At 47.1% G+C, this 21,340-nt stretch overlaps 1 protein-coding gene across 1 annotated transcript in view; it reads right to left on the bottom strand.

Moving 5' to 3' along the window:
• Positions 1-21,340, bottom strand: part of PDE3B (phosphodiesterase 3B) — a 186,123-nt gene that overhangs the window by 28,486 nt on the left and 136,297 nt on the right. Inside the window, exon 9 of the mRNA XM_088450314.1 lies at positions 19,239-19,373. Coding sequence (XP_088306440.1) covers positions 19,239-19,373 — 135 coding nt within the window. The remainder of the gene's footprint in view (positions 1-19,238; positions 19,374-21,340) is intronic.

Here is a 21,340-nt window from a genome sequence, read left to right as displayed (position 1 = left end):
ATGTGATTGGATAATGATGTCACAGTGAGCACAGTACAATCACACAGTATATGTAACAGGTTAGTGTGTGATTGTATAATGATTTTACAGTGAGCACACTACAATCTCACAGTCTATGTAACAGGTTAGTGTGTGATTGTATAATGATTTTACAGTGAGCACACTACAATAACAGTCTATGTAACAGGTTAGTGTGTGATTGGATAACGATGTCACAGTGAGCACAGTACAATAACAGTATGTAACAGGTTAGTGTGTGATTGGATAATGATGTCACAGTGAGCACAGTACAATAACACAGTCTATGTAACAGGTTAGTGTGTGATTGGATAATGATGTTACAGTGAGCAAAGTACAATCACACAGTCTATGTAACAGGTTAGTGTGTGATTGGATAATGTTGTTACAGTGAGCACAGTACAATCTCAGTCTATGTAACAGGTTAGTGTGTGATTGTATAATGATTTTACAGTGAGCACACTACAATAACAGTCTATGTAACAGGTTAGTGTGTGATTGGATAACGATGTCACAGTGAGCACAGTACAATAACACAGTATGTAACAGGTTAGTGTGTGATTGGATAATGATGTTACAGTGAGCAAAGTACAATCACACAGTCTATGTAACAGGTTAGTGTGTGATTGGATAATGTTGTTACAGTGAGCACAGTACAATCACACAGTCTATGTAACAGGTTAGTGTGTGATTGGATAATGATGTCACAGTGAGTGCAGTGTAGTCACAAAGTCAATGTCACAGCTGTGAGATTAGATAATGATGTCACAGTAAGTGCAGTGCAATCACACAGTCGATAGGTTAGGGTGTGATTGGATAGTTATGTAACGAAGTAAAAGTGAAGGCGCGTGTGCGACTGCCGCTCAATCACCTTTTCTTATCAATATATAAAAGTAATGCGTCTGGAAATGCACACTTAGAATCTCCCTCCTCTTAGAATAAGAGAGGTGCAAAAACAAAGGTGCGTCTGTCTCCCCACACCGCTAGTATTGACTACTCTATCCAGCTTTGCTCCAGGTAAAGACACATGGACAAGATGGCAGGGGACAAGTCTGTGCCCTACATGTTGACATGCTGTCAGCATGGGGTTCTGTAGCTCCATCCTGCTGTGCCCTAGGTAAAATATGAGATATGGTAAGAACTTACCTTTGTTATCTCTATTTCTACGAAGTCCATATGGTTCCACAGGATACCTTGGGGTATAGGTGTGACGTCAGTTATCGGGCACCATAGAGTTAAGCTTTCAGCCTCCCAGGATGCACTAGGGTCCCCCTCCTATACCCCGCCCCCGAGCCAAGGCACCTCAGTTAGTTACCAAGCCATAGGCCGGAGGAGGAGAAGGAAGAGAGAGAAAGAAAGAAGATCTGGATACATACAAGAATCACACTCTCACCAGAGGGAGACGGAAAAACCAAAGCCCATCTGCAGCACAGGTGCGACAGGGCGGGAGTCCTGTGGAACCCTATGGACTTCATAGAAATAGAGATAACAAAGGTAAGTTCTTACCATATCTCATATTTTCTACTTCAGGGTCCATAGGGTATCCACAGGATACCTTGGGGATGTCCCAAAGCAGTATCCTTTAAGGGTGGGGACGCTCCTGTGCTGAAAGGAGAATCCGCCACCCGAAGGAAGCATCCTGAGAGGCGAAGGTGTCAAACCTGTAATACCTCACGAAGGTATGGACAGAGGACCACGTAGCAGCCTTGCAGATCTGGACTGCAGAGGCACCACTTCGAGCTGCCCACGAAGGACCCACAGACCTAGTGGAATGAGCCTTCAAAGAAGGAGGAACCGGCAGATCTTCATGAAGATAAGCTTCAGAAATAGCCATACGGATCCAGGCTGCCAAAGTTTGCTTTGAAGCAGGCCAACCCTTTTTACGGAAGCCATAGAGGACAAACAAGGCGTCCGACTTCCTAAACGAAGAAGTGCGGTCAACATAAGTCCTTAAGGCCCGCACAACATACAAAGTGGCCTCACTCACTGAAAGGCCAGGTGAGTTAAAGGCCGGAACAACTATTTCCTTGTTAACATGAAACTGGGAAACAACTTTGGGAAAAAATTCAGGCCGAGTGCGGAGCACTGCCCTGTTCCCATGAAAAATCAAGAAAGGGGGTCTACAAGAAAGAGCCCCTAAATCAGAAACACGTCTGGCCGAAGCAATGGCCAGAAGGAAAACAGTCTTAGCTGTTAGCCATTTAAGATCCACTGAGCCCAGTGGTTCAAACGGCGGTCCCTGGAGAGCCCTCAGGACCTCAGCCAAATCCCACAGGTGGAACAAAGGGCGGCTGACTGCATAGAACACCTTGCATAAAGGTGCGCACATCGAGGATTGTAGCAATCCTACGGTGAAACCAGACAGACAGGGCCGAAACCTGTACCTTCAAAGAAGCAAGGTGAAGCCCATGGTCTAGTCCCGCTTGTAGGAAGGCGAGTATCCGAGACAGACGAAACTCCCGCGGTGCATAAACTCTCGGTCGACACCACTGGAAGAACGTATGCCACACGCGATGGTATATTCTCGCGGAAGATGGTTTCCGAGCTCGTAACATGGTACGCACTACAGAGCTGGAAAACCCCCTGGACCTCAACATGGCTGTCTCAACAGCCACGCCGTCAAAGACAGCCGAGTCAGGTCCTGGTGAAGACAAGGACCCTGCGACAGAAGGTCCAGTCATAGCGGCAACCGCAGAGGACTGTCCACGGACAGACCCTGAAGGTCTGAGAACCAGTGCCGTCTGGGCCACGCGGGAGCTATTAACAGGAGCGTCCCTCCTTCCTGTTTGAATTTCCGGATTACCCGTGGAAGAAGGGAAACCGGAGGAAACAGGTAAGCGAACCGGAACGTCCACCGGACGGACAGAGCATCCACCAGAGACGCCTCTTCGTCTCTTGTGCGAGACCCGTACACCGGCAAATTGTTGTTGTGCCGGGACGCCATGAGGTCGATCTCTGGAAGACCCCACTTGTCCACCAGTAGTTGAAAAACGTCTGGGTGCAGGGACCATTCCCCCGGATGAACGTCCTGGCGACTTAGAAAGTCCGCCTCCCAATTTAGCACTCCCGGGATGAAGACAGCTGATATGCCGAAAGATTGCGCTCCGCCCATACCAGGATCCGAGACACCTCTACGAGAGCCGCCCGACTTCGGGTTCCTCCTTGCCGGTTTATGTAGGCCACGGTGGTAGCGTTGTCCGACTGGACCTGCACTGGGCGACCCTGGAGAATCCGATGTGCCTGCTGGAGGGCATTGAAGACCGCACGGAGTTCCAAGATATTTATTGGAAGCTCTGCTTCTGTCGGAGTCCACCTGCCCTGGAACAAGTGTGGACCCGAAACTGCTCCCCAGCCCCGAAGACTGGCGTCCGTTGTCAACAGGACCCAATTTGGTACCCAGAACGGACGTCCCTTGCTGAGATGGGTCGTCTGTAACCACCAGGCAAGGGACAGGCGAACATCCGGGGTGAGCACCATCGTCTGGGACTTTAGAGACTGAGGCAGCCCGTTCCACTTGGACAGGATCAGGTGCTGCAGAGGTCTGGAGTGAAACTGGGCATATTCCACCATGTCGAACACCGACACCATGGAGCCCAGTAACCTCATCGCCGAGTGTAGAGACACCCGGCGGCTGTGCAGACAACTGCGCACCCTTGACTGTAAAGCAGAGATCTTTTCCCCCGTCACAAAGATCCTTTGCTGTCCCGAGTCCAATAAGGCTCCGAGGTGCAGAATCCGCCGAGACGGGATTAGAGTGGACTTCTGCCAGTTTATTAACCAGCCGTGCCGTTGCAGTAGCGCAATGGTCAGGTCCAAGTGGCGCAGAAGGAGCTCCGGAGATCCTGCCACTAATTAAAGGTCGTCCAAGTACGGCAACATGCGGACTCCCTGCAGCCGCAGAGAAGCCGCCATGACAGCCATCACCTTGGTGAACACACGCGGTGCTGTCGCCAGGCCAAAAGGCAACGCCCGAAACTGAAAGTGGTCGCTGCGGATTGCAAACCTGAGGAACTGTTGATGGCTCAAAAGAATAGGGACATGCAGGTAAGCGTCCTGTATGTCCAATGACACCATGTAGTCCCCAGGTTCCAGCGCCAGAATGATGGACCGTAGGGTCTCCATCCGAAACTTCGGCACCCGCAAAGACTTGTTGAGAGCTTTGAGGTTGAGAATTGGACGATACGACCCATTGGGTTTCTGCACCAAAAAGAGATTGGAATAGAAACCCTGGCCCCTCTGGGAGAATGGAACAGGCACTATAACTCCAGCCTGGAGCATAGTGTGCAAGACCTTCCGCAGCTCCGTGGCCTTGTTCCGGTCTGATGGCAGACCCGTGGTGAAAAATCGAGCCGGGGGTCTGTGCCGGAAAGAGAGGGCGTACCCGTGGGAGACCACCTTGAGAACCCAAGTGTCTGTCGTGGTGACCGACCAACACTGGGCGAACTGCAGCAGGCGGCCTCCCACCCTGGGATCCCCCAAAGGGAGGCCCGGACCGTCAGGCCGCAGGCTTGTCATCTGGCTTAGGGGCCAGACGTCTGGCACTCCATGCCTGCTTCCGGGGCTTGGCCGATTTCTTGGGACCAGCCTGTCGGGGAAAAGACTGTGGTTTGGGCCTGCCCTGGGCTCTATAAGACCGAAAGGACGATGGTCCTGAACCAGAAGGAACAGCGGCCGTCGGGAGAGATGCCGATTTGGCTGCCGCCAGCGTGGCCACAATCTTGTCCAGATCTGGACCGAAGAGAACTTCTCCGTTAAAGGGCAACGCCTCCAAACCCTTTTTGGAATCAGCGTCCGCCTTCCAGGATCGCAACCACAAGGTGCCACGAGCAGCCACCGCTGCTGAAGAAATTCGAGACACCAGGGTACTAATGTCTAAGGCCGCCTCGTTGATATAAGTGGCCGAATCACGGAGATTGCCAATCAACTCCGCCTGTTCGGCCGGACAGTCGGAATCAAAAGAAGCCTCTAATGAATCCGCCCAGCGCTCCATCGCTCTGGCAACCCAGCACATGGCCATAGCCGGCCGCGCTGCCCCCCCGCAAGGGAATAAGCGGACTTCAGGCAGATCTCCACCTTGCGGTCCGTAGCATCCTTGAGGACATGGATGGCATCGGCAATGTGGCACTACGGACAAGACGTGTCACATGAGAATCCACCTGTGGAGGGGATTCCCACTTAGCAAGCTCTGCTGCGGTCCGCTGTCCCAGGGGGGTAGTGGAAGCGCAGGTTATATACCTGGCTCCACGCTGCAGCCAGTCCCCAGGGAGCCCCCTGCCTGGGGACTTTGGACCATGTAACAGCGGGGACCCACCGCGGGACCCCGCTGCTTACCTTGCTGTCCCCCTTGATTCCGGCCATGGTCCGGAACATCTGGGGTCACCGCTAGCTGTGACCCCAGATGCTCACCAGCATCCCCGGATCGGTACCAGCGTTCTGGTACCGGCGGGGGTGTAGGGAAGACAGCATGGACGTCAGGACTGACTGTCCATGCTGTACATCCAATGTGCAGCCACAGCTGCATGCAGGAAAACTTCAGGGGCTCTTCTTAGCCCCAAATCCAATAGGTGCACCCGACTCCGGCCGGGCACCAAACTAAACTGAGGTGCCTTGGCTCGGGGGCAGGGTATAGGAGAGGAACCCTAGTGCATCCTGGGAGGCTGAAAGCTTAACTCTATGGTGCCCGATGACTGACGTCACACCTATACCCCAAGGTATCCTGTGGATACCCTATGGACCCTGAAGTAGAAATAGACACTGACAAGATGGTAGAGGGCAAACTAGAGTCTAAAGCAGGAGAAAAGAGGGGAGAGAGAGAGAAAGTGAAAGAGATAGGCGTCCCAGGACTAAGTCAAAGAGAGAGGCGGCCCAGAGAGAGCAGCAGCCCAACATTAAATATAGAGAGGCAGCGCAATAGGACAGAGAGGGGGTGGAGCAAACAAAAACAAGTAGCGCAGAAGAGAGGCTGACCTAAGGAGAGAGTGAGAGAGAGGTGCGGCCTAAGGAGAGAGTGAGAGGCATGGCCTATGGAGGGAGAGAGCGGCGCAGTCCAGAGGAAAGAGAAAGGCGATGGCTGGGGGAAGAAAGAGGTATAAACCAGGAGAGTGAGAGACAGCCCAGGATAGTGAGAGAGAGGCAGCCGGCCCAGGAGAGTGAGTGGGACAGAGAGGCAGCCGGCCCAGGAGAGTGAGAAGGAGAGAGAGAGAGACAGCCCAGGATAGTGAAAGAGAGGAAGCCGGCCCAGGACAGAGTGAGGCGGCCCAGGAGAGAGTGAGAAAAAGAGGAGGCTCAGAAGAGAGTGAGACAAAGTTAGAGGCACGGCCCAGGAAAGTGAGACGGTCAGAGAGAGAGAGAGAGAGAGAGAGAGAAATGCAGGCGGCGCAGGAGAGTCAGAGACAGCCCAGGAGAGAGTGACATAAAGAGGAGGCTCAGAAGAGAGAGAGAGAGAGAGAGAGAGAGAGAGGCTCAAGAAAGAGTGAGAGAAATTGACTGGTGTGGGGGGGGGGGGGGGGAGAGAGAGAAGCAGCCCAGGAGAGGGAGTGAGGTGGACCAGAGTGAGAAAAAGAGGAGGCTCGGGAGAGAATGTCAGAGGGAAAGTCAGCCCAAGAGAGAGGTGGCTCCAGAGAGTGAGAGAGCGCAAAGGAGAGAGTGGGAAAGACAGACAGGCCAGGAGAAAATAAGGTTGTCCATAAGAGAGTCAGAGAGAGAGGTGGCCCACCAGGAAAGAGTCAAACCCAGAGAGAAAGGAGAAACAAAGCACACACAGCGCCACACCCAGGCACCGATGGGCATAACAGCGACTGTAGTTACAAATGAATCTAGTTTTTATTCTACTCATGGTTGTGCATTTGGGTTTAGCTACAGGGGGTGAACAAACAATAGACAATATGGGAACTGAAACAGTTTGTGTTGACTACATTGTTCTTCCATCAAAGACAATGTTGGTTTTCTAATCAGAACATATTTTTCTTCACAACATCAGCAGTATGTCATTACAATAGTATGGTCAGTAAAATCATTATAAGTTAACTTAAGAAAGGAATATCCTTTAAAACACTATTTTAAAACTAAAAACAACCAACAAATAAAGCTTAACACAAAATGAAAAAAAGTTTCACTTCATTCTTGATGCTACACTTTCGTGGAACCATCCTCTACTTCAGGTAGTTCTGATTTGGAAACCAACATTAGGGCCGATGTACTAAGCTCTGGAAAGTGATACATTGGAGAGTGATAAACTACCAACCAATCAGCTCCTAACTCTCATTTTTTCAAACACAGCTTGTAACATGACAGTTGGGAGCTGAGTGGCTGGCAGTTTATCACTCTCCAGAGGTTAATACATCTGCCCCATTGTCTGTTATAAGAGAACACCACTCTAAGTATTGCAACAAGTTATCTTTCTATGTAGATATGGCACTCTGTGACTTGTTCCGTTTAATCATGGAATTAATAAAATCCATTAGATGGACATTTTCATGTGTATACAGCTCATTTATTATAGTGACTAAAATAATTCACCCATCTAACAATCCTGGTTTGGACAATGATCGAATGCAATTTCTTACATTGTTGAAGAGTTGAACCCCTAATCTACACAAAGGCAGCTATAAAATGTATCAACCAAATATCCAAGCAAGCCCTGAAGAAGTGTCTATATATGTCACTTTGGGGTACCCACTATGACTCCTTTTTCTGCAGTCTGGGGATTATTCGCTGTCCAGCACAATCTTCAGACCTAAATCTCTTAGTCAGTGTTAAGAGAGTTGGGTAATAATTGGATTCTGTCCTCCATCATCTCTCCAGCAACTTGATGCCCTGCTTGTTATTTATATAAGCAACTTCCATGGCATTGTGTGACTGGATTCGCACTGGTAGGCTCCTAAAATGGAATTGAGCCTGAACCAATGCATACCGAATCACCCTCAATTCCAGTATATTGATGGAAAGTTAAGTTTCCTGGACGGCCCATAGACCCTGTAGGTGCCTATCTAGAACCACCGCCCCTCCAGCCAGTTAGGCTGGCATCTGTGGTGACAATGGTTTAATTTATGATTGACAATTGGCAACCCCTGTTCAGATTTGCATCTGTAGCCACCATAGAAGTGACTGACTGGTCTGCAGAGATATTATGAACATCTGCCTGTTTAATCGGGGGTCTGGCTTCACCCATCGATGAAGCAATTGGTTTTGCAGTGGTCGGGCATAAAATCTGGCGAAAGGGACGGCTTCAAATGAAGTAACCATTTTTCCCAGAAGCTGCATAGCCCTGAGGACTGAGATATGAGGCGTCTGTAAAATGGTCCTTATTTTGGATTGAAGATCCTGAATCGTTGCCTGCGGAAGAAACACTCTGTGACACTGGGTGCCGAAGAAAAAACCCAGGGAGATCGTGTGTGCCACAACCGTTGTAAAGACTCTGGGAGCGGTGTACTAATCGAATGGCAGAGCCTGCAAACTGCAGATGATGTTGATGACCCCTCCATATAGGAATTTGGAGGTAGGCATCCTTGATATCAATAGAGGCCAGAAGTTCCTTTTCTTTCATGAAACAAATGACTGACCTTATGAACTCCATCTTGAATTTTTCCAAGAGGAGATAAGCATTTAACCCTCTGAGGTTGAGAATGGGACGAAACGACCCGTCCGGTTTGTCTAACAAGAAAAGACTGGAGTAGAACTCCATGCTTTGCTGTAGTACGTGAACCGGAATAATTACTCTGGAATCGGAAAGCGCAGAAATTGCCTGAGAGCCGCCTTTCTGCAACCATCCACAGGGAGAGGAGTGGAAAAGAATCTTTCTGGAACAGGACCCTCCAGATCTAAAATGTAACCCCTGGTTACTAGTTGACATCCAAAAATCCGGGTTGGATTGAATCCAAGTTTCCCGAAATACGAGTGAGTGGCCTCCCACCAGAGGATGGGTCCCAGCCCCGTGACAGTCATGTGGATTGACCTGCTGACTTAACAGCAAGGCAATGGGTGCCGAGGACAGCACGTCCCCTGAAGGCAACTGTACGGGGTACCCTGGGTATACCCCTGAAGGCCTGAAAGCTTCCTTCGTCTTGAGTCTGAAAGGAATGAAACCTAGGGGATTTTGGTTTTGGTGTTGTTACAGGAAGGTAAGGACTTCTTCCTCCCATGACCTGAGAAATAATTTTAGTAAATTCTGGACCAAACAGAAAACCTCCTTCAAAAGGCAACGCCTCTAAAGCAGGGGTGGGGAACCTTTTTTTTGTCGAGGGCCATTTTGATATATACAAGATTTGCGGGCCTGGTGCAGGCCACGCCCCCTCTGTGTGATGTCACACGGGGCAGGACCACAATTGCCAGTGATTACAGCAATGCCCGAAGCATCCTGAGGATGCTTCGGGGAGCTGTAAGGGCAGCAGTGTGACCATCTGAATCATCCTAAAGATGCTCCAGGCGGCACTGCTGCATAGATTCTGGTTGCCGGGTGCCATTCTAAGCACCGTACTAGCCAGATAAGACTAGCAGAAAAAAAACTCAGAGGGCCAGACCAAATGATTCCGGGGGTCTTATCCCTGCTCTAAAGAATGCTTGGACTCTGTTTGCTTTCCATGTTTTATGCCATAGAGAAAGTCTGGCGGAAATTGCAAAAGCAGAAATACGAGACTTCTATTAAAGCATCACCTATATACTGTAGGTCAGAGCTTCCGAAATCAGATAAGCTAAAGAACTCACTTCAGACAAATCCCCTGATTGAAACCCAGCCATCATCTGGTTCATTCAGGAATTGATAGCCTTCATCACCCAGGCGCTGTCCAGAACCGGCTGCAGCGAGACTTCTGATAAAGTGAATATAGATTTAAGTGCAGCCTCATTATTTCTATCTATAGGATCTTTAGGAGTTACAGACTGTGTTGTGGGAATAACCGTATTCCTGACTAACCTAGCAATAGAAGCATCCACCATGGGTGGAATTTCCCAAAGCTTGGTATCCATTTCCGAAATTGGATAAAGATATTTAAATTTTTTCGGAATATGACATTTGGAATCAGGTATTATTAACCAGACTACTTTTAATATTTCCTTAAAATGTGAAAAATCTGGGAAAACAGATACAGATACATGTTTCTTCTTACGTTTAAAGAAAGAAACTGAACTAGCCACCGGAATAGCGGTATCTTGTAGATGCAAAGTCTCCCTGACTGCATCTATCAACATAGAAACTCCTGAGTCAGAATGGGAATCACCCTCCCAGTTTGAGGTGTCTTCCCAGTCATAATCCAATTCCCCTTATTCCTGGGAAGGATGTAGCTCAAGTCTCTTCTCCAGAAAAATCCACTGAGGAATGGCCTGAACGTCTCTTAGCGGCTGTGGCCCCTGCTGACGTTACCATTTTATTTAGGGACGTTGCCATTTGAGCGAGACCTCATCCCATAACCTTGATCCATCTGGGCTCTACCGTGGGATCAGACAAAGTAGGAACTTGAGCACAAGGTAACATATAATTTGCCTGAGTGATGTAATTCACTTATGGCCTAAGCCATAGACCTGGCCCAATCAGGCATCACTGACTGTTTAGCCGAACATCCCGGTAATGAATCCCCCTGTGAACAACCAGCACAGGGCGACCCTGGGTCCGTACCTTTTGGCAATTTTTTATCACATTTTGTACAAGTATAAAAAGTGACTGATCCCTCTTTTTTGGAACCCTTGTCTGGCTTCTCCATACTAAGAGGGGTATCCAATTAGACGCAATCGGCGATAAACGGGGATTTTTCACCAATTTTTTATTTTTTTTTACCCTATCCTATTATTTCATCCAAAATAATAGGATTTCTCCCGAAAACACATAGGATCCGCGATAAGCTCGCGGACCTATGTATTTTTGCCATTTCGGGGGTGAAAAAACCGGCACTTATCGTGGATTATTTTTCGGGACACATCAGGTCCCGAAAATAAAGCCCCGATAAGTGCCGACTTCGGGACTAATTGGATAGATCTGGGGGATCCATTAGCGCACAAAAAATGTTCGGGGCTAATTGGATACCCTCCTTAAGAGAGAAAGACAAGTCTAACCAGTATATAGCTACCTAAATTCCTCTAGAATAACAACCACTGCTTCTGATATGACAGCAAAAGTGAAGCGGTAAAAAGGGACTATAATTCACCTAAATGCAAAAAAACCCGGACTCCTTGAAGTACACATTCACTTTAAAAAAAAAAACAAAGGCAAACATAGAATCTTTAGTACAACCATGTATGTTACTGCCTAGATTCCTGAGAAACAGTGCAGTAAAGGTGCTTATATATACATAACAATGTTATAAAACCAACATATATCACCAGGTTAATACCCAAAAGTAATAATCCCAGTTTAACTGCTAATCTGATAATAGACAGCCATCCCCCTGTAATTTGCAGTGAGCCCAGCAGAACTCAACACCGGTCAAATAATGTTTGAGTGTGGTTCTGAACCCCGGCGAGCCTGCTGCCACTCAAATACCTGGAGGGGGTGCGGCCGGGTACGCTGTTGGCGTCCTGCTTCATTCAGTATGCCTGACGTCATCCTAGGCATTTACCTAGCCACCGGCGTTTCCTTCCAGAGAACCACAGAGCTCTGATGTTACCGCAGCTCATAGTGATGATGTCACAGATGGCGCACGTGCACGTGCAGCAGCGACACATGCTGGGGGCGTTCAACAAGCCTCCCTCTCTCACAAAAGTCAGCAGCATGTTCCACTATGTAATCTGAGACGGCGGTCCCCCAGGAGGAACCGTCAGGTCATCTAGCGATGATTGAAAGCAGTGGGTGCTGCGGAAGCACGTGCACCGGCACCTACAGCTGCTGCCACGTGAGTAATAACATCCCCGGCCGCTATGCTTAAAAGCGGCTTGCCGCGAAGCAGAAAACACGGAAGCAGTATGACTTACTGCCAGACGCATGTCGGCGGTTGGAATCCCGACACCAGCAGGCTGGCGGCAGTGGAAATCCCGATCGTCTAAAGGCAAGTACTAACTAACCAAATTCCCCCCCTAACCGTCCCTTAGGGGTGCCTAACCCTAACCTCCCCCCCAGTACCTAACCTTAATCCCCCCTCTAAGTGCCTAAACCTAACCTCCCCTTCCCCGCTGCCTACACCTAAGTCCCCCGGGGGGTGCCTAACCCTAAGTCCCCCCGGGATCCCTAAACCTCCTGGCGTCGATAAAATCACAGGCATTTAGATGCTGTCATTTAACCATCGATGGGATAAAGCAGTCGGGAAGCCGGCTGTCGGGATTAGGTCCACCGGCTTCCCGACTGCATACCGAAAATACAGCAACAAAGTCTTTTACATATAAAATGTATCAAGCTGACCTTTGTGCCAGCGGCCCTCTCAGATGTGTGTATGGCATGGAGAGAGATCCAGGGACTGTGTAGTTTGGTGACTCTCCCAGGGGCTGTCTTTAGAGTGGGATACAGGGTTCACACAAACCTCTATCCTATCTAACTGGCACTCCTGCTAGTGCTTGTCGCCAGGAACTAAGTACCCAAACCAAACAGATAAATAAAGAAATTAACCCTAACTAAAAGCTAGGACCTAACTAGTGCCTTACTCCAAAGCACTAAAAACAAGACTGAGATTCTAGTGGAAGGGGACAGGTTATATAGGGGGTGGGAGCCGGTCTTCGTTAGTGCCTGACTCCACACCTCACTATGCATATCCCAGAAGTAATGGCATCCCCCAGATGGATGAAAAAGAAACTGTTTTATAGGCGAATGGTGGGAAGCACGGTAGGGGTAGTGGTTAGCATTACTGCCTCACATCACTGAGGTTGCGAGTTAATTTCATTAGCTTACATGATCTACAGTATTCGGATTTCAAGACTGATGAGTTGGGAGTCCAAATAGTAACCTCTTAAGCTACCCGTACGAATATAACGACACATATATGTACTGATGAGTACACGAGCCACTGCAATCCCATACTCTACCGGATGGTAAGGTGTACACGCAGTATATACAGGAGCAATGTCGTGCCCCAACTCTGTCTAGTTGCTGAAACACTCAAACAACAACAACTAAAATGAGAATATCATTTCTCCACTGACTGCAGCCCTAAAACACAATACATCTTCTCAGTGGAATTTCATAGCATCTGATGTAAATTAAGCATTCATTTATTAAGCTTTGCTGTTGTGTGTGTACGGCAATCCGTCTAATTTCTATAGCAGGTATCCTCGAAAGACCTTGGATTACGCATGTTATAATTTCAGGAGGTAAATGATGTCAGTGCTACAATTTGGCACCGAACCTGAACCGTCCACTTCAGCCGCCTTAGACAATTTTGTATAAAACCATTTTATTGGAAGACGGTCTTGCCAAAAAAAGTTAGTCATGATAAAAAGCTGTCAGGCCAATAATGATTATACGGTGCCACAAGGAAAATCAATAATGGTTGGTCCCTCTACAAGTCATATCTATAATACTTCAATAAGACTCCGAGGTTCAGTGGAAATGGCAAGACCGGAAAACATTCTGTAATAATAATACATTTGGGGGCACAATGGTAATGGGGGGGTGAATATTTTTATTTTCTGAATCGTGGTTTGCACAAATGCAACATTAAATATTGGGGGATATGGGGATTATTAATGTACACCTATAGTGGAAGCTGTAATTGTGTGTGGGCTGTGCCTCCATTCACGGGAACGAGGAGCTATCAAATCACTAGGCTGTAGTGAGATCACAAAGTGGCTCATGCCTCATGCCTAAGTGATATCAATATTTCCTAGTGAAGTGATAGTCTGTATGGCGACGTTGCACACAGGTCACACACTGGAGGGCTCCTGCCCCCACCGGGTTGCAGAGAAGATGAGAACAGATGGAACTGGTTTCTGGACGAAGCGGCATGCAGAGCGGCTGACACAAGCGGCTCCTAAGTCCCTTAAGTGTTATGTCACGTCTGCAGTGCGCTAACTGCCTACTGCAGCAGCCGCCCCGCGTGGTACCCGAGGCAGCTGCCGCCACAAAGTCATTGGGAACTGGCAGTAATAAAAGGTGAGTAATAGGTATACCAGGGCCACTGTGTGGCATATATTTTATACTGGGGTACATGTACACCACCTGCTCACACCCACATACATCACCTGCTCACACCCACATACATCACCTGCTCACACCCACATACATCACCTGCTCACACCCACATACATCACCTGCTCACACCCACATACATCACCTGCTGACACCCACATACATCACCTGCTGACACCCACACACTTCACCTGCTGACACCCACACACTTCACCTGCTGACACCCACACACTTCACCTGCTGACACCCACACACATCACCTGCTGACACCCACACACATCACCTGCTCACACCCACACACATCACCTGCTCACACCCACACACATCACCTGCTCACACCCACACACCTCACCTGCTCACACCCACACACCTCACCTGCTCCCACCCACATACCTCACCTGCTCACACCCACATACCTCACCTGCTGACACCCACATACATCACCTGCTGACACCCACATACATCACCTGCTGACACCCACACACTTCACCTGCTCACACCCACATACCTCACCTGCTTACACCCACATACCTCACCTGCTTACACCCACATAAGTCTACATCTACCCAAAGTTCTGCGCTGGCTGCAACCTTTTAACCTATTCACATGATAGGAGACTGGGCATCTCAAGTACCTGCTGCTCTCAGTAACTCATTACGCTATATTAGAGGACTGATGACGAACCCCTCTTTATCATGTAACAGCGCACACCTCTTTAATGATACAGAACATGTAACATATATGTAATAGCACACCAAATACGACAACAAAAACGTCTGAGCATGAAATGGCGCTGGATATACAATAATGAAGAAACAACAGGTAGATGATACTTATTCCTTATATGTATTTGGTCTGTCAAGACGTAGCAATAAAGGTTCTTTTGTGTGGATCTCAGATCATGCTGCATTTCTCCATTGTGTGTACATAGAAAAAAACATAACACACACAAAACAAGATTGATGACTCGGTAAGGATATATATAATCTGCACATACACCCCACTGTCAATAGAGATGGCGTACCCAAACTCACACAGTGGCATATGGAAGTACTCCTGTAAAGGTGTCTTTAAACCCCCTCTATTAGAATCAATTGATATCTTGTCAATGTTGTCTCAACACAAGGGGGCGCAAAGGCGAATCAGTGCATACCATAACTCACTTAGGGAGTAATATAATCCTTCTCATCAAGGTTTCTTTATACTTTCAGAAAAGTATAAAGAAACCTTGATGAGAAGGATTATATTACTCCCTAAGTGAGTTATGGTATACACTGATTCGCCTTTACGCCCCCTTGTTCTTCGATTATTGCTACGTCTTGACAAACCAAATACACATAAGGAATAAGTATCATCTACCTGTTTATTCATTATTGTATATCCAGCGCCATTTCACGCTCAGAAGTTTTTGTTGTCATATTTATAAGGTTAAAGGAGTGGCAACACCTTTTTTGAGAAGTGAATAGGCTGCAGGTCTTGCGCACCTCGAATATTGCACCATTTGTATGTAATAGCACATACCTCTCTAAGAGTTCCTTGGCTAATTTGCATTGACACAGAAAGTCAATGAAAGGAGGGCTGTGTGACAGCACAGACAGGGATGAATACCATGTGGTACTGTGAAACTGTGTACAATACTTGGAAGCCCATCTGAAATTGGGTATGGCTCATTTTCCTGCGTATCCATGCACACAGATTCATGTAAGTGAAACTGTTCAATTGATTTTTCATTTTTGTTTGAAAGAAAATTATTTGCCTAAGGCTAACTTTGTATGTAATTTTTATTACCTGTTTATGTATACACTTTAAGCAATGTGAGTATCTTTCTCATATTGAACTTCATTCAATAAAATTGGTCTCTGTGATTCTTATCGAATCCATTTTGCCTGTGGATTTGGCTAATCCATGCTACTGTACATATCTTTATTACAGGTTATTATTTGGGTAATGAGAAGTGGGACTTAATTGTAGTTGTAGGGAGAACTTAAGGCTTCCTATTTAGAGTCTGACACAACTTTAGTGGTGGCAGTGAATTACAAGTGAATTAGAGAGATACTGGGGAGTGTAATCTTTTCTGCAGACAGACCAGGTGGTTGTTTTTTGATTAACTCTGTGTCAGACCCACATCATGCAAGCTCAAGTGAGTGATGATCTTGACAAAGTTACGGACAGTGGTTTAAAGATTGGAGTATCTCCAAACTGGGTCCATGACAATCGTGTACAGGTATCACTACAAACATAGAAACCTAGCATGCAAAACATATATTCCTACACATTCTCTATGAGGGTGGAGGGTAAAGGGTGGCATGGGGAAACAAGACTAACAAGAAGACGAAACAGACTGAAAAGGATGCAGAAAGCAAGTGCCAAGCATGGAAGAAGATAGTTCAGAGGTAAGGGGAGCCACAGAGGGAAACAGCAGTGGAATGAAACTTTCAACACTGCATTGTGCATGTGTCAGGCTAGTAATTTAGGGGTCAGATCATAGTGGTGGGGAGGCACCATCAACATGGCAAGTGTGCCCAAACCTAAGCAAGCATGTGGCCCCATCATGCAGGTAATAGGTAATTTTCTTCACAGCTGCAACTTGCCAGATTTGGTGTTTAAGGACAGAGATTGGAAGAATCGGCTTCCTCTTTCCGTTTTTTTATTTTTGTATTACAGCTTTTACTGCAGCTAGAATGTGGGAAGTCAACTTTAGAGAGAGTTTGCAGAGGTTTTTGGGAGGAAAATAAAAAAGAAAGATCTTTCGATATTGGGGCCTCAAATAGGCTATCCAAAAGGCTATGAAGTCCATTAGGGGGCAATTACAGGGCAGGTTCACCAAATAAAGTACCCCAGAGGCCGCCGTTACTCCAGCATGTGGGCAGAGCAGAAGGAAAACGAATTGCACAGAGATTTTGATACACGCCCACAAGTCTGAACAAATACGTGCGATCGCATTGTCGCCACTCATTACTCTCCCCGGAGCGCCAATTTCACGGAAAGACAAATATGGCCAAGTTCTGTCCAACTCAGAATATGACCGAGACACGCAAAAATGCGTAGAAACGCTTTTACACGTGCCCTATGCAAAAACTCACCATTTGCATCCGACTTAGAAACATGAGGATCAAGTTTATGTAACACAGATGTGACAGCACACACCACACTAAGAATTCAGGACAAGTAACATACATGTAACAGCACACACCACACTAAGAATTCAGGACAAGTAACATACATGTGACACCACACACCACACTAAGAATTCAGCACAAGTAACATACATGTAACAGCACACACCACACTAAGAATTCAGGCCAAGTAACATACATGTAACAGCACTCCTCACTAAGAATTCAGGACAAGTAACATACATGTAACAGCACACACCTCACTAAGAATTCAGGACAAGTAACATACATGTAACAGCACACACCACACTAAGAATTCAGCACAAGTAACATACATGTAACAGCATCACCACACTAAGAATTCAGGCCAAGTAACATACATGTAACAGCACTCCTCACTAAGAATTCAGGACAAGTAACATACATGTAACAGCACACACCTCACTAAGAATTCAGGACAAGTAACATACATGTAACAGCACTCCTCACTAAGAATTCAGGACAAGTACATACATGTAACAGCACACACCTCACTAAGAATTCAGGACAAGTAACATCACACACCACACTAAGAATTCAGGACAAGTAACATACATGTAACAGCACACACCACACTAAGAATTCAGCACAAGTAACATACATGTAACAGCATCACCACACTAAGAATTCAGGACAAGTAACATACAAGTAACAGCACTCACCTCACTAAGAATTCAGGACAAGTAACATACATGTAACAGCACACACCACACTAAGAATTCAGGACAAGTAACATACATGTAACAGCACACACCACACTAAGAATTCAGCACAAGTAACATACATGTAACAGCACACACCACACTAAGAATTCAGGCCACGTAACATACATGTAACAGCACTCCTCACTAAGAATTCAGGACAAGTAACATACATGTAACAGCACACACCTCACTAAGAATTCAGGACAAGTAACATACATGTAACAGCACACACCACACTAAGAATTCAGCACAAGTAACATACATGTAACAGCATCACCACACTAAGAATTCAGGACAAGTAACATACATGTAACAGCACTCCTCACTAAGAATTCAGGACAAGTAACATACATGTAACAGCACACACCTCACTAAGAATTCAGGACAAGTAACATACATGTAACAGCACTCCTCACTAAGAATTCAGGACAAGTAACATACATGTAACAGCACACACCTCACTAAGAATTCAGGACAAGTAACATACATGTAACAGCACACACCACACTAAGAATTCAGCACAAGTAACATACATGTAACAGCATCACCACACTAAGAATTCAGGCCAAGTAACATACATGTAACAGCACTCCTCACTAAGAATTCAGGACAAGTAACATACATGTAACAGCACACACCTCACTAAGAATTCAGGACAAGTAACATACATGTAACAGCACTCCTCACTAAGAATTCAGCACAAGTACATACATGTAACAGCACACACCTCACTAAGAATTCAGGACAAGTAACATACATGTGACAGCACACACCACACTAAGAATTCAGGACAAGTAACATACATGTAACAGCACACACTACACTAAGAATTCAGGACAAGTAACATACATGTGACAGCAGTCACCACACTAAGAATTCAGGACAAGTAACATACAAGTAACAGCACTCCTCACTAAGAATTCAGGACAAGTAACATACATGTAACAGCACACACCTCACTAAGAATTCAGGACAAGTAACATACATGTAACAGCACACACCTCACTAAGAATTCAGGACAAGTAACATACATGTAACAGCACACACCACACTAAGAATTCAGCACAAGTAACATACATGTAACAGCACACACCTCACTAAGAATTCAGGACAAGTAACATACATGTAACAGCACTCCTCACTAAGAATTCAGGACAAGTAAAATATATGTAACAGCACTCACCTCACTAAGAATTTAGGACAAGTAACATACATGTAACAGCATCACCACACTAAGAATTCAGGACAAGTAACATAGATGTAACAGCACACACCACACTAAGAATTCAGAACAAATAACATACATGTAACAGCACTCACCTCACTAAGGATCCTCCCAGATTTTCCTCCGGTCTTCTCCATCAGATTGAAGATTGGAAAATTCCAATTATCCAATTTCTCCAATAAATCGTCCTGATCCTCAATGAGCAAATCCAGAGAAGATTCTTCCTCCATCTGAGCAGGAAACAGACATGAAAGACACGTGTGCCCAGCATTACATACATGTGTGAGCTGCAGATCATTACACGCTGGTTTATGATGTGCAGATGATGAATATTTTCATGTTTAACTACACATGGGCTTGGTTATTATTTTGTTATCTTCTCAATGGAATTTAATAGAGAAAAATAGTGGCCCAACTCAAGAGGCTCTAGCAGGCCAAGCGTTCAGTATAGCCTTGTATGTTTCTAGGCATTTTAAGACAAGGCATTTTAAGGCCTGGTTCAGAGATGGACGTAAATGCCGTTGTGACTGCGATTCTGTACGCAGCAGCTGCGCGAAAAAATGCAAATGTCACAGCCGCCTGGATTTGGAATGAGATGCCCACCGATGCCTTCGTACAAAGACACAGCTCGGTTGGCGACCAGTCCATAATCGGCTTTCTGAGTAACCCTGTGGGTACGCAGAAAGCCTGCTGGAACTGAGATGCCGGAGCCAGTTTGACTGCATATGGGATCGCAGGTCCTGTGAGGGATATATGTGGGTACTGCAGGTCCTGTGAGGGGTATATGTGGGTACTGCAGGTCCTGTAAGGGCTATACGTGGGTGCTGCAGGTCCTGTGAGGGATATATGTGGGTGCTGCAGGTCCTGTGAGGGGTATATGTGGGTGCTGCAGGTCCTGTAAGGGGTATATGTGGGTGCTGCAGGTCCTGTAAGGGGTATATGTGGGTAGTGCTGGTCCTGTGAGGGGTATATGTGGGTAGTGCTGGTCCTGTGAGGGGTATATGTGGGTGCTGCAGATCCTGTGAGGGGTATATGTGGGTGCTGCAGATCCTGTGAGGGGTATATGTGGGTGCTGCAGGTCCTGTAAGGGGTATATGTGGGTAGTGCTGGTCCTGTGAGGGGTATATGTGGGTACTGCAGGTCCTGTGAGGGGTATATGTGGGTACTGCAGGTCCTGTGAGGGTTATATGTGATCACTGCAGGTCCTGTGAGGTGTATATGTGGGTAGTTCAGGTTCTGTAAGGGGTATATGTGGGTAGTGCAGGTCCTGTGAGGGGTATATGTGGGTGCTGCAGATCCTGTGAGGGGTATATGTGGGTACTGCAGGTCCTGTGAGGGGTATATGTGGGTACTGTAGGTCCTGTGAGGGAATATGTGGGTACTGTAGGTCCTGTGAGGGGTATATGTGGGCACTGCAGGTCCTGTGAGGGTTATATGTGATCACTGCAGGTCCTGTGAGGTGTATATGTGGGTAGTTCAGGTTCTGTAAGGGGTATATGTGGGTAGTGCAGGTCCTGTGAGGGGTATATGTGGGTGCTGCAGATCCTGTGAGGGGTATATGTGGGTACTGCAGGTCCTGTAAGGGGTATATGTGGGTGCTGCAGGTCCTGTAAGGGCTATACGTGGGTGCTGCAGGTCCTGTGAGGGATATATGTGGGTGCTGCAGGTCCTGTGAGGGGTATATGTGGGTGCTGCAGGTCCTGTAAGGGGTATATGTGGGTGCTGCTGGTCCTGTAAGGGGTATATGTTGGTAGTGCTGGTCCTGTGAGGGGTATATATGGGTAGTGCTGGTCCTGTGAGGGGTATATGTGGGTGCTGCAGATCCTGTGAGGGGTATATGTGGGTACTGCAGGTCCTGTGAGGGGTATATGTGGGTACTGTAGGTCCTGTGAGGGGTATATGTGGGTACTGTAGGTCCTGTGAGGGGTATATGTGGGCACTGCAGGTCCTGTGAGGGTTATATGTGATCACTGCAGGTCCTGTGAGGTGTATATGTGGGTAGTTCAGGTTCTGTAAGGGGTATATGTGGGTAGTGCAGGTCCTGTGAGGGGTATATGTGGGTGCTGCAGATCCTGTGAGGGGTATATGTGGGTGCTGCAGGTCCTGTAAGGGGTATATGTGGGTGCTGCAGGTCCTGTAAGGGCTATACGTGGGTGCTGCAGGTCCTGTGAGGGATATATGTGGGTGCTGCAGGTCC

This window comes from Taudactylus pleione, unplaced genomic scaffold (genome assembly GCF_031769625.1).
Source record: "Taudactylus pleione unplaced genomic scaffold, aTauple2 ptg000515l, whole genome shotgun sequence".
Classification (NCBI taxonomy): Eukaryota; Metazoa; Chordata; class Amphibia; order Anura; family Myobatrachidae; genus Taudactylus; species Taudactylus pleione.
The sequence above is the reverse complement of the archived record's forward strand: the minus strand, read 5'-3'. Positions and strand labels throughout refer to the sequence as shown.